This window comes from Tupaia chinensis, unplaced genomic scaffold (genome assembly GCF_000334495.1).
Source record: "Tupaia chinensis unplaced genomic scaffold, TupChi_1.0 Scaffold000325_1, whole genome shotgun sequence".
Classification (NCBI taxonomy): Eukaryota; Metazoa; Chordata; class Mammalia; order Scandentia; family Tupaiidae; genus Tupaia; species Tupaia belangeri.
This window is the reverse complement of record NW_006159819.1, coordinates 239969-253063: the sequence shown is the minus strand read 5'-3', so window position 1 is coordinate 253063 and position 13095 is coordinate 239969. Positions and strand designations below refer to the sequence as shown.

The 13095-nt window shown below is 37.4% G+C and overlaps 1 protein-coding gene across 1 annotated transcript; it reads right to left on the bottom strand.

Moving 5' to 3' along the window:
- Window positions 1–6525: 6525 nt before the first annotated feature.
- Window positions 6526–7479, bottom strand: OR51V1 (olfactory receptor family 51 subfamily V member 1). The gene has a single exon (XM_006151725.2). The coding sequence runs from the start codon at window positions 7468–7470 to the stop codon at window positions 6526–6528; it is 945 nt and encodes a 314-aa protein (XP_006151787.2). The 5' UTR covers window positions 7471–7479.
- Window positions 7480–13095: the final 5616 nt, after the last annotated feature.

The window sequence follows — 13095 nt, the reverse complement described above, 5'->3', positions numbered from 1 at the left end:
GTTTGCATTTATGAATTAATGCAGCTGGAAGCTGGTGCTAGGGAAGAGAGTAGATAGACCTCTTAATATATCTACTTCGTGTTTGTGGACTGGACAGTTTCTCAGTGATGGAGCAGTCCGTCTTCAGCCACACAGTTTTCTCAAAGATGTTTGTCCTCCCACAATGAATAACTTTCGCAGCAACTGTTATCTTGCCCAGAAGGTATGAGTGAGCTACTTTGGAGAGGATATTATCTGGGAAGAATCACTAGCGTTGTATCTCTTAGTTTTGATAATGTAAGGTTACTAGGTACCTTCTGAGAAAGGATATGCCAGGGTCTTTCTTAAGTCTAGTGAAGGAATATTCAAATTACAGTATCTGTGAATCTTTTCTCTTGATAGAGTTTTAACGGAATAATCCTGCAATCAATTAACAATGTCTCCATTAGAGGAGATGAATGAAAGGAAGTGTTCCACGAACCTCAGTATTCAATCCATATTATTTTGCATCACCTCCCTATTTTGCATATTATGTCTGCCTTATAGCATCCTTTGTATTTAATATGCCAAGGCTTAGATCATTGTTGATTGGTCTGCTATAGACTCTGATCATTTTCTAGAATTAAAGAGAAGTGAGTCTCTGAATACTTTATTAGGAAACTTTACCCAGATGTTTACCTTTTGTATCATTTTCTGCCCCATTTCTCACCAAAGTCTTATAAATAATTTCTGTGCTTTTTAAAAAAATGTTCTTCTCATTGCTATCACTTTCTATAGTTGCCTGGATTTCTGATTTCCTCATGTGCACTCACTGGACAGAGGCAAAGAGAAGGAAAGAGAAGTAACACACACACACACAGCACAACACAATCCCTTCTCCATTTCTATTTTTGGGATTTGGGACACATATGCACACATACTTGTCATGTTTTTTTAAGCTTCCTAGTCTAGTACTTGAACAACCTAGTTGGCCATGTTCAGTCCAGCCACCTTAACTACCCCACCACCACTGGTCTCTCTGTTTTGTATTTACAAATGTTATCTAAAATTTCTGTATTTAAAATAGTTTTATATACACATTGTTTTATTTTTTCTCATAATATCTCTATTTTTACATCTGTAGTATTAGTGGATTATAGGAACTAACACAAATTAGAATATAAATCAGTCTGCAGGTGTACTATAGGTTGACACTTTCATTATATCCCTTAAGTACATATTTTTTATTAAATTAAGTATAGAATGGTACATAAATAAAGTTATACTTTGATTATTTAACACAAAATTACCAAAAGTTTGGGACCAGCAAATAGTGTAATAGTAATGCCACTGGACTCCCATGTAGTCCACTGTGGTTCGAATCCTGGACCTGGTGGCTTAAAACTCACACTGGGTGCAAGTGCATGTGTGCTAAAAAAATCCTGAGAGGAGAATGGAGGAAAAGGGATTGTGGCATTTCAGGCATGGCCATTTCTCTTGGGCAGTGATTTCTTGCTTTCTGTCTCTCTGCCTCTCTGGTGAGTGTACATACCTTATGGTAAAAATTTTTCTCTCAGCAAACACTCAGAACAAGAAAGAAAAAAATGGGATCACAACAACTACTGATTCAGTAGGACTGGACGAGAGCCTGAGAGTGCATTTCCTGCTAGCTCTCTCATCATGCTGAGGCTGTAGAACCAGTAGCTTTACTTTAGCAGTAAAGCTTCAGGACACCAATTCCCTCTCCCAAGGAGCTCTTGATTAGGCTGGCTTTATTTTTGAAGTTTCTGTTGGAGACTTCCTAGGAAATGGGTTTATGTTTACTTTCCTTATCTAGAGGACTTTATCACTCTACAGATTCTCCCTTCTTGACATAGTGGTCACCAATATCCTAGGGAATGAAAACACAACCTCAGGTGGAAAATCTCTTACATTTCATTTAATAGGAAGGTTTGATAGACCAAGATAAATGGGAGGTATCTTGTAGAGTAGGAGCTTGAGGATTAATTATCAGCAGAATACTTTTTACTACAAAACACTTTCCTAGTGCTCAGCCATGTCTTTTTATTTCTGGGATCACTAATCTCTCCCGACTCTGGACCTTAGCTTTTTGGGGTAAGAGTAAAATGAATACCAGCTCTACCAATCAGAGGTTCTGACTTCCTGAATCCTACCTTCATCATGTCATCACCACCAGTATCCTTAGCTATCTCCCTACTACCTGTGACTTTATTTAAGAGATAACAACAACAGGACAGTCTAGCTACAACAAAAACAAAAATATGTAACTGTGGGTGACAAATTTCAATGTGGTAGCTTTAACACCAAGGCTGGATTACAATCTTGCAGCCCTTACAATTAAGTCTAGTCAACTCCTACGTGGTTACTGCCTCTCACTGGCTCTGTAGGACACCACATTGACAGTAGCTTTGGGGGCTATTTAATTTCTTTTGCCTTAGAAATTGACATTCCATGATCTATGGATGAATCTTTCTCTGTCTTTTCAAAAGGTGACACTGGCTCCTACAATGATGCAGCAGTAGGAAAAAAAAAAAATCCTCTGTAATATAATCCAGAAAGGCAAATTTTCTGGTTTGAGTCCAGATACCACCCTGTGTACACTGAGCACACTCTTCTGCCTGACTGAGGGCTAGCTGAGGCTGGGATAGATCATGGTGTCAGGACCCTGATGGGGATGATCTCTTTATGTGTTTCTATCTGTCTGTCTCTCTTTCGTGGTATAATAATAAAAAACATTTTGGAGCTGGAAAATGGCATGGTAGTTGAGGTCCTAGATTCCCACATGGCTGACCACAGTTCAAGTCCCAGACTTGGAGGCTTGCTCTCTCATTTTCTCTCTCTCTCTCTGGTCAAATCAAAAGTAATAATAATAAATACAAGTAGATAAATAATTCTAAAAAACACTTTTGAAGTCTGTATACTGCCAGATAGTTTCTAAAACAACTATAAGTCTTCATCTATTCTTGACTTTGAAACCTATGTTCATGACTCTGAAATTACTTTTCCTCTTACTTAATTTTTAAGTTATTGTTCCAAGATAAAGGTTTTATAATAAGTAATTCAAACTACAAATATTCTGAACTTACTTGTTCCTGTGTAAAATGCAGTAATCATTAGAAATTTAGTTTAGCAGCTCTTTTTAAAATAATTATTTATTTTATTGTATTTATTATTTTTTTAAATTTGTTATAGGGTAACATATTTCTCTTACCAGAAAAAGGAAAGAGAGAGAGAGAGAGAGAGAGAGAGAGAATGAGAGAGAGAGCACAAGAGCAAGAAAGTGAAAAAGCAAGTTGCCGGGTCCAGGACTCGAACCACAGTCAGCCATGTGGGAGTCAAGCACCTTGCCACCTGCTGGCCCAATCAGCATTTTTTTAATATATTTTTTTTCTATAGGTTATATGTGCTCACTTGGCAGGCAGAGAGAGACAGAGAGACAGAAAGTGAGAGATCATCCCCCAGTGGGGATAGGCACACTATAATCCCTTCTCTTCAATTTTACTCTCAGGATTTGGGGTATGCACACACATGCATCCTACATGAGTTTCAAGCCACTGGGTCTGGAACTTGAACCACAGTCAAATACTTTTGGAAGTCTAGCTCCTAAAGTATTATGCCACTTACTGACTCTCCATATGCTCTTTTTTTAACAGGTGAATTTATTTATTTCATGAAAGACAGAGAGAAGGATCCCCAAAAGGGGTCCCATATCACAAACAACCTCCAATCCCCACCAGCCCAGACCATTGGCATGGCAAATGTCCATATTCAGAAAGGACGTAGGACACAAACGCAGGTCAGTTTCACGAGGCTCCAGTTCCATGACCACTGCACCACTACCTGGTCCATTTCATCATCTCTTTTTCAGTCATCTTCGTTCCTTTGGTGGATGTGTTTAGAATTAGCTATTGAATTTTAAATCACGCTGAAATTCATCATGGATCAGAACATGGTATAATATTTCTAATCAGTGATATATGAGATTAGGGTAGATTTTTTACACTTATTTTCACAGTTATTATTTCAAACTATTTTGGCTTATAGCCTATGGGTTGCTGCAATTTGAACGACAGATAGTATAAAGTTCTCAAGTGATCCCTCAGCTCTCTGTATTACACATCACTCTCAGACCAACAATCCAGGTGCATTCAACATGTAACTCTGTTCCTGTAACTCAACACACGTTTGTTTTGGTACTTCTATTATACCTGGCTGGTAGAAAACATACTAACAATTACTGCAGTGTTCTTTACTTCCTCAGCATTTATGTCAGCTCTGAGAGGTGGCCGCTCATTGGTCAAGGCTGTGAAAAGAAACTTGACGTTGAGATATATGTGCTCAATGATTGATTATCTGTGAGAGACCTACACAACCTGTACATATTCTACAGCTACTTTCTGTTCTCATTATGAAAGTGAGCCACCAGGGGACCAGCAGGTGGCATAAGGGTTATGTCACTAGACTCCCACGTAGTGGACCACAGTTCGAGTCCTGGAGCTGGTGACTTAAAACTCACACCTGGTGTGTGTCCAAAATCCCAAGAGAAGATTGAAGGAGAAGGAATTATGGCATGACCACCTTCCTGGGGTTGATGTCTCACTTTCTATCTCTTTGTCTCTCTGGTGAACATAGACACCTTATAGCAAAAATCTCTTTATATAAAAAAAAAAGTGGGCCATCAGATCTTTGTCAAATTGGTCATGATCCAGTCTACCAGGATTGATCATGCATGCAATTAATATTATTATGGGCCCTAGTGCCATACCTGACATTCATATTAACTTAATGAATGATAGCTATTATGGTTATGTCTCAAGAGAATTAATCATGTTGAAATGCTCAATTAGAACCGTCATTTTAAATTCACTGCACTAGATTCTATCTCTTAATCTTTAGTGCTGGTAGCTATGGCAAAAATGTAGACTCAAACTAATCTTTAATATTAGAATACTCTTTTTCAAATAAAGTGGGGAAGGGACCAGCAGTTAGCGTAATAGCTATGTCACTGGACTCCCACGTAGTTGACCATGGTTCGCGTCCTAGACCCAGTGGCTTCAAACTCACGCCGGGCACATGTTTGTGAGTGCCCAAGATCCCGAGAGGAGAACAGAGGAGAAGGGATTGCGGTGTGGCCATCCCCCCGGGGGGTGATTTCTTGCTTTCTGTCTCTCTGTCTCTCTCTGTCTGGCGAGTGCATGTGCCCTATAGCAAAAAACTCTCCAAAAAAAAAGAAAAAAATAAAAGAAATAAAGTGGGGAAAAAGATACTTTAAGTCTGAAAATTAATCTGTCAGTTGTTAGTATTTATATCATCAAGTTCCTAAGAGATTACAGGAACATTAAAATAATTATTTTATCTTTATTCTTAGATACCTACCTGGTGTCCTTCCTTTCTCTTTTCCTCTTGAAAACTTGACTGTTTTACTTAGAAGAAAACTGGTTTATCTGCTTTTCTTTTCAGCTTATAAGCAGATGGTCTATCTGCTCAGAATTCTTCCCCCAGATATAAGCAAAGCATTCAGAGTAAAATTCGTTCCCAGCCTGGTGGCAATGGAGCTCACACATAAAGCCTATCAAGTAAGGATTCCAGTTTAAATTAGATGTGATCAAACTTGAAGCCAAAGTCATGTTGACATGTTCTCTTTCTTTACAATGTACACCTACACTGTGTAATATAGTAGCCATTAAACTGTTCGATTCATTGTACCTCAACAGTGAAATGAAGACATAACATGAACTAAAATTGGAAAAGCAGTTGTGTTCAGTTTTACTACCTACAGTTCAAGTGCTCAATAATCCTATGTACTATGCTATTTTAATCATTGTATGTTTTAGGACATCTTCAATATTACCAAAATTTCTATTGTAAAATTCTGGTCTATACAGTTATAGTAACATTTCTGTGATTTAGATATTTCTCCTATTTTGAAGATGTATTAAGTAAATAGATAATTTCAAAAAAGAACTTTATATTATCTATTTTAAACTGGAAACTTAAGGTTTGAATTCAACTTAATTTTACTGTAAAGAAAATATTTTAAAGTACATTAGGGGCACATACATCTTTTCACTTCCTTAAATATGGTCATCTATCTGATATAATCTTCATATGTCCCATTTTTATTTCATTTTTAATTGGCATAAAATACAATAGTTATTGAGTATAATTTGATATTTTAATACAACTATACAATGTGCAAAGATGAAATCTGGATAATTAGTATAGCATCACCAAACATTTATCATATTTTTTATTGTGAGAATATTCAAAATCCTTTCTTCCTGACAGATTCAATCAGCAATTCCCAGCAAACTTATAAAAATCTCAAATGGAGTCACTCTATCTCTAGCCCTGAGAACAAATCATTTCAAGGACACAGGTCAGAATAAAATTGATGGCAGAGGATGTACTAATTACAAATAAAGTTTGTTTTTAAATCAAGCATTATGAACTTGAGGCTAAACCTCTCCTACTATTGAAATGTCTTTTGTATTGATATTGTTTAATATTGCTGTTGCTGCTTTTTTTTTAAAAGACCTGAGTACCTCAATATCTTTTCAGAAGAAAAAATCTGATTATTCTGCTACGAATCTGTTGGGTCTTGACACTATAGATAATTGGATTCATCAGTGGTGGGAAAAGGATGTAGATGTTTCCCATAAGGACATGGACGATGGGAGAGAGATGCTTGCCAAAACGGTGCACCATTGTTAAGCTAATAATGGGGATGTAGAACACGAGGACAGCACAGACGTGGGAGACGCAGGTCTGAAAGGACTTGTGCCGCTCCTCCTGAGAGGCAATTGCCAAGACTGACTTAAGAATCAGGATGTAGGAAAAGAGGATGAGTACAGCGTCCAACAGCAGTGTGCAAATGACCAGCATCAGGGCATAGTAGCTATTAGCACGGACGTCTGAACAGGCTAGGCGGAGAAGATCCTGATGTAGGCAGAAAGAGTGAGAGAGGGTATGGGGACGACAGTAATTGAAGAATTTCAGACGAATGATAGGGGGTGTGATAAAGAAGAAGCTCCTACCTACTATGGTGAACCCAATTTTGATAATCCTGGAGGTAGTCAGGATGGAGGAATATCGCAGTGGGTTGCAAATTGCAACATACCGGTCAAAGGCCATCGCGAGGAGAACAGAAGACTCCATGAAGGACAGACCATGGATGAAATAGGCCTGGGCAATGCAGGAATCCAAGCTGACTTCTTGAATGAGCCCCCAAAGGATCCCCAGAACTGTGTGCACTGTGGACAGCCCCATGCACAGATCAGTTAGGGCCAGCATGGCCAGAAAGTAGAACATGGGCTGGTGTAGGCTTGGCTCAGTCCAGACCACATGGAGAACCATGCAATTGCCCAAAAGCACCATGGCATAGATAACAGAGAAGGGGAGAGAGAGCCAGGGATATTGTTGTTCCAGGCCAGAAAATCCAGTGAGGAGAAACAAAGAGGAATTTGTGTAGAGGCTTACTGTAGCAGGCATTCTGAAACTGAGATACTGAGAATACATCTCCAAGGAAAAGTTCCAGTTTTAGATAGATTAGATAAAATATCCAAGAAAACAAAATCACCCTAGCAATTAACTAATTTCATACAATATATCTGAGAAACTCTTTTCTTAAGAGGCATAATCTCTGCTGCCTGGAAGAAAAAGCTATCCTGGTGTCATTATTCATCCACTAGCAGGCCATGGATACTTTCTCAAAAGCCACACATGAAAGCAAATCAGAAAAAATAAAATAGGAAGAAGAAGTTGATTTTAAGAAAAGATATTTTTTTCCTGATAAATCTTTACAGGATAGTGATGAGAATAATATAACAGCAAAGTTTTTATTCACCAAGGTCTCAAAAATTTACTTCTCTTCCTCCAGTTCATTAAGAATTTGAAGTGAGCAGCAATCTTTGAGTTTTAAGCATCATGCATCCATTAAACTAGTTGCTCTTAGTTCAAATATAAAAATTAAATTTTCAATTATTCAATTTTCTTTTGTATGCAAATGTACTTTTCCTCCAAAGAGTATTTAGGGAAGAAATTCTTGTTTTCTACCACTCCAGATTATACAGCCAGGCACTGCTCTAATTTTTTCTGGGTGAGAAGCAGAGGGGGATATTTATGCTGGAGGCCTCTGGCAAATGATCTCCCACAGGAACTCTAACCGCATGAGGTGTGAGCTCACCTATGCCCTTGTGATGTAGAGACTGGAATTGTATAGTCTTATACTGTGATACCAACCCAGTCTTCCTCCTCCATATTTATTCATTCAGCTAACCAATTGGTTAAATGTTTGTTTAACCTGAATTTTTTCACTAGATTGGGCAATTTTATTTATTTTCATCCTTGGAATTTACCATTCTATAGATCAGATGGCCAACTGTGAAGAGCCACCCCTGTAACCTCAAAAAACCCTTTTTATCGAACAATCAATAGGTTTCTTCACATTATTTTCCTGCTTTAACTTCCAGTCCTGGGAATTATCAGAAAATATTTAAATACTCTATTCAGAGAAGAGTTCACAAGTCAATACTCACATTTGAATCCAACATGTTAATTGTCCTAGTCTTCATTTCTGTCATACTAACCTCGCCACACAGTTCTTCAGACTTTCTTTTCAATGTATTCTGTATACTTTTCTAATCTTTTCTAAGATTCTACTGTTATTTCTCTTCTTACTCCCTCTCAGTATTGTACAACTTAGCTCACTAATTTCAATACATTTTCCCCCTTGAATCTTTGAAACTTTTTGTTCCCTGCAAAAAAGCAAAACCAAAAAACACCAGTCATGTACATTTATCTGCCCCCACTTAACAGTATCCAATTCACTTCTTTCATAAGTCATCTTTTCTTTTCTTTCTTTAAAGAGTTTTTGCCTTAGGGCATGTGTACTCTCCAGATAGGGGGGGAGAGAGAGAGAGAGAGAGAGAGAGAGAAACAGAGAGAGAGAGAGAGAGAAAGCCAGAGACAGTGAGAGGAAAAGTGAAAAATCACCCCACTGGGGGAGTTGGCCATGTGCAATTCCTTCTCCTTCATTCTCCTCCTGGGATCTTGAGCATGCACACACATGTTCTCCAGTGGGATTTTCAAGCCACCATGTCTGGGACCCACACCATAGTCTACCATGTGGGAGTCCAACAACATAACCGCTACGCCATCTCTGGCCCCACGTAAGTTTTCTTTAGGAGTTCTCTCTGCCTAAGATTTATCTTCCTTTTTCCTGCCCATTATGAAATAATTTTACATTTTCTTTTGCAGCTAATTCATCCATAACTTTTTGGAAGTCCCTTAAATAAAACAGAGTTTTCTGTATATCTATCATGTTGATACATCTTTATTTCAAAGTTATGTATTTATTCAATACATAATTTGATATTTACTAGTTAAATATTTAACTATTGACTCCATTGCACATAGAAGTCTATGCTCCCTGAAAGTGTAAATACTGGCAATTTTTATATTTGAGTTTAAAATTTGCATCTTGATGTCATGGTGTTCTTGGAAACTCAATTTATGTGTACTATTGCCTAATTACTATCTTATCTTTATCTGCATGTTTACTCTCAAAGTAAGTATGGTGCGAATACAATACTTGGTTATTTCATAAAATCTATTTTCTCCCCGGAGTAAGAACTAAAAGAGGTTGTCATTGATAAAGCCAACAAAGAAGAAAGAAGTCATTTATGCCAAGTGTATCAACTTCTCTACCTGTATTAAAAGAGAAAATTGGGACCAGCAGTTAGCGTAATGGCTATGTCACTGGACTCCCACGTAGTCGATCGTGGTTCGAGTCCCAGACCCAGTGGCTTAAACTCATGCCTGGCGGGTGTGCATGTGTGCCCAAGATCCCAAGAGGAGAATGGAGTAGAAGGGATTGCAGAGTGGCCATCCCCACAGGTGGGTGATTTATGGCTTTCTGTCTCTCTGTCTCTTTCTGCCTGTCTAGCGAGCGCACGCGCCCTATAGCAAAAACCTTTCAAAAAAGAAAAAAAAAGAGGAAATGATCCACATGCATGATTCTTATTTCTGTCCTTTGGAAATAATCATCCATGTGATTATGTGCCCCATTTCTTGGATTAGGGGGGTAATAACTAATAGTCCCTCCTTTCTCAATTTAAATATATACAAGAACTCTGTTGCATCCAGAAGTCACTTTCTTTATAATCATAATGAATGAAAATATCCATTGGAATATTCTATTTTTTGTTTGTTTGTTTGTTTGTTTTTACAGAGGTTTTTGCTATAGGGCATGTGCTCACCAGAAAGACAGAGAGAGACAGAAAGATAGAAAGCCAGAAATCACCCCCAGGGGGATGGCCACGCTGCAATCCCTTCTCCTCCATTCTCCTTTTGGGATCTTGGGCATGCACGCACACGTGCCTGGTGTGAGTTTAAGCCACTGGTCCGGGACTCAAACCGCGGTCGGCTACATGGGAGTTCAGCGACATAGCCATCATGCTAACTGCTGGTCCGGAATATTCAAGTTTTTACTTCTTATTTTCTCTCTCTCTATATATATATATATCTTTCTTTCTTTATATATGTGAGGCATATAATTTTATATTACATAAAATATATATAGATATATATAGAGAATTATATATATGTGCACATATAGAGAGAGAATATATATATATGTATGTGTATATATATTATATTTTATCACTTTGCATCTTCCAGCATAATTTCTGAATGGCACTCATGGATAATGCTGTGAATAGTTCATTACATAGCCCCTCTTCACAGGTTGTTTCTCTAATGGTTCTTTGGACACCAGTAGGGGGCAGAAGTGCTCCACTGATTTTTTTCTTTCCCTCTTCTCAAGGATGCATGAAGAAGCTTTGTTTTAGAAATGGATATATGGATAGATAGATAGAGAGTCAGGCTTTTTAGGATTTTGTCATAACTGAAAAGTTAAGAACCTTCTCTAAGGCTTGGAACCAAAGGTCTTCTAAAGACCTGTGTGTTTAGAGGTTCCAGATATGCTAGTATTATAATTTATTCACCTCTAACTCAAAGTAGGCTTAAAATTCCAGTTTGCAATGGTTATGATTTAATTTTATAAATGGTTTTTTGATTATGTTATATTTATTTCAACAAACATATAAAATATATTCAATAAATATATAAAAAACAATCAAATATATTTTATTTATTCATTTATTTTATAACAGATTTTATTAGATATGTTAAAAGATGCCTGTAAGTCATACTACCATTATGACTGAAATATTAAAAATTATTTTTCATAACTTGGGTGTGTGATAAAAATATATGATATATCTCTTTAATAGTGGCCATCTGAGTATTTCAGAAGTTACCATCAAGATTTATATGACTTAATTGAGCTATGGCATAAATAATCTTTCTCTCAAGGAAATTTAACCCTTTCGTTTTTTTTGTTTTGTTTTGGGTTTTTTTTGTTAGAGATTTTTCCTATAAGGTGTGTGCACTCACTGGGAAGAGAGAGAGAGAGACAGAAAGCAAGAAATCACCCCCTAGGGGGGAGGGCCACGCCACAATCCCTTCTCCTCCATGGATCTTGGGCACACACGCACATGCATCCTGTGTGTTTCAAGCTGCTGTATCCGGGACTAGAGTCGTGATCGACTACATGGGAGTCCAGCAGCATACCCATTATGCCATCTGTTGGCCCTACTCTTTGTTGGCTTTTATACTTCCTCTTCAAATAAGAAAACATAAAGTATCTTTTTTAAAAATTGCATTAAAAAATGAGCAAAAAGTGAAAGATAAAAACAAGCAGAGGCCGTGTTCTGTAACTTAGTGGTTAAAGGAGCTGGAACCCACACAGCTGATTCAATTGGAATTCTGGCTCTAGTGTCTTGAAAACCACATTGGGCAAGTTTGCAGGCATGTTCTAAATCCTGACAATGCTGAGAAATGGAGAAGGGCTTGTGACTTGAACATGCCCCATTGGTTAGTGCATTTCCTTTTCTCCCTCTCTCTCTCTCTCTTTCTTTCTGCCCTCTGGCTATTAAAATAGAAAAAAGAAAGGAAAAAAGCAGAAATGGGCATAAGGAGTAACAAATCCATCTGTTTTAAATTTTTAAAATTTATTTTAATTGACAAATACATATGTGTATACTTATGGAGTACAATGTGATATTTTTACATATGTATATATCCACTGAAAATTCAAGCAATTATTCCTTCATTCTAACTGAAACTGCACCCTGTGATTAATGTCTCCTTTTTCCTTGTCTTTCCGACTAACCATCCTCTAGCCCCAGCTTCCAGTTACCACCTTTCTACTCTTTATTTCTAATCCACTGACTTAAAAAAAATCCATCTTTAATTATACTAAAGTGAGCTTTTGAATTTATGAGAATAAAAACTTAAAGTATTACATGTATTTAATATTATCCCCTGAAAATTCCAGGTAGGCCAAGATAATATATTAATTCAGAAAATTCATTTTCAAGATAGAAGAATTTGCAGGGACTCACTAGGAAACTGAGTATCAATGTGCAAGAATACTAGTCTCCAGACCTAACTGTCTTCCAGGTGATTTCTATGGCTTCAATGAAGCCAGCTCTAATTACCATCTCCATCATGTCTCTCATTTTCTGAACTTCACATTGTGGATGGCTCTTTCCAGCATTAGAAAATTAATGCTGTATAAAATTGGTGAGGTCTTCAGATAAAAATCTAGAAAAAAATATGGACATTACATAGAATTATATTTATATTAGAATTAATATTTATTCATGGAAATTCACTATGCTATCTTTATACGCCTGATAAATGTGTTAGTAGTTATATTTTGAATGCATATACTGGCATTAATTTCCAGTTCCACGCCTCCTTCAAAAGGAAGAGAGGAGAAATATATCTATCACTCAAAATTGCCTCCTTCATCTCCAACAGAGAACAGCACTACTTTGCTAAGAATAGATCCTGGACCCAGATGACTGGTTACACAGAAGTAGTTGTGTCCTTAGACCTTAGAAAAGAAGGATGTTGTACACACAGTGGGGTTCAAGATGATCATAAGCAAAGGATTTCCAATTGATTGTCCAAGTCTCTACTCAATCATGAGAGATCCCTGTCCTGGAGGACAAGAAGGGATGATGAAATGGCCCCCAGGGCATTCCT